This window comes from Etheostoma spectabile, chromosome 2 (assembly GCF_008692095.1).
Source record: "Etheostoma spectabile isolate EspeVRDwgs_2016 chromosome 2, UIUC_Espe_1.0, whole genome shotgun sequence".
Taxonomy (NCBI): Eukaryota; Metazoa; Chordata; class Actinopteri; order Perciformes; family Percidae; genus Etheostoma; species Etheostoma spectabile.
The window spans coordinates 3,057,256-3,057,799 of record NC_045734.1 but is presented as its reverse complement, the minus strand read 5'-3'; the positions used below and the strand labels follow the sequence as shown (position 1 = coordinate 3,057,799).

General features: G+C 42.5%; 1 protein-coding gene across 1 annotated transcript in view; it reads right to left on the bottom strand.

The window, feature by feature from the left end:
* exosc9 (exosome component 9) overlaps positions 1-505 on the bottom strand; it is a 9,240-nt gene extending 8,735 nt beyond the window's left edge. Inside the window, exon 1 of the mRNA XM_032536174.1 lies at positions 334-505. Coding sequence (XP_032392065.1) covers positions 334-399 — 66 coding nt within the window. The 5' untranslated portion in view covers positions 400-505. The remainder of the gene's footprint in view (positions 1-333) is intronic.
* Between the last annotated feature and the right edge of the window lie 39 nt (positions 506-544).

The following is a 544-nucleotide window of genomic DNA, read 5'->3' as shown; positions in this document are numbered from 1 at the left end:
TTCCTAAATGTTTTTAATTAAGGCATTAAGATCAATTTCCAAAATATGTTTTTTTTAATCAACTTTAGCATGGGTGGGTAAACTTATGCAAGCCACTGTATATTGGGCAGAACCCGAAACCCACTGAAACATTTTTAATTTCCAATTACTGGCATCTGACGTTGTGAAGTGCAGTGGTTGGTTTAAAAGTAACGTTGCATATTATCGTTATGTGATTAATTACAGAGACTGTTTCTACAGTCTGTATCTGTAGAGTGTTTTTTTTCTCCTTTTGTGGAACATGGCTGTTGGCGACAGTTTGACTTGCCAGTGCATGAACAGAAACCTGCTCACCTTTTTCTCTTCGATGGCTTTGAGCAGGAAGTCGCGCTCACAGTTAGACAGCGGCGTGTCCTTCATCTTGTTACACTTCAATAATTTAGTTCACAACTGTAAAGTTCCTGCCTCTACCCGGACAAGCATGCGGCCACCATCAACATTAGCTGAACTCTAACCCGGAAGTGCATGCGACATGCCATAGTAAAGGTGGGGGGGGGGGGGGGGG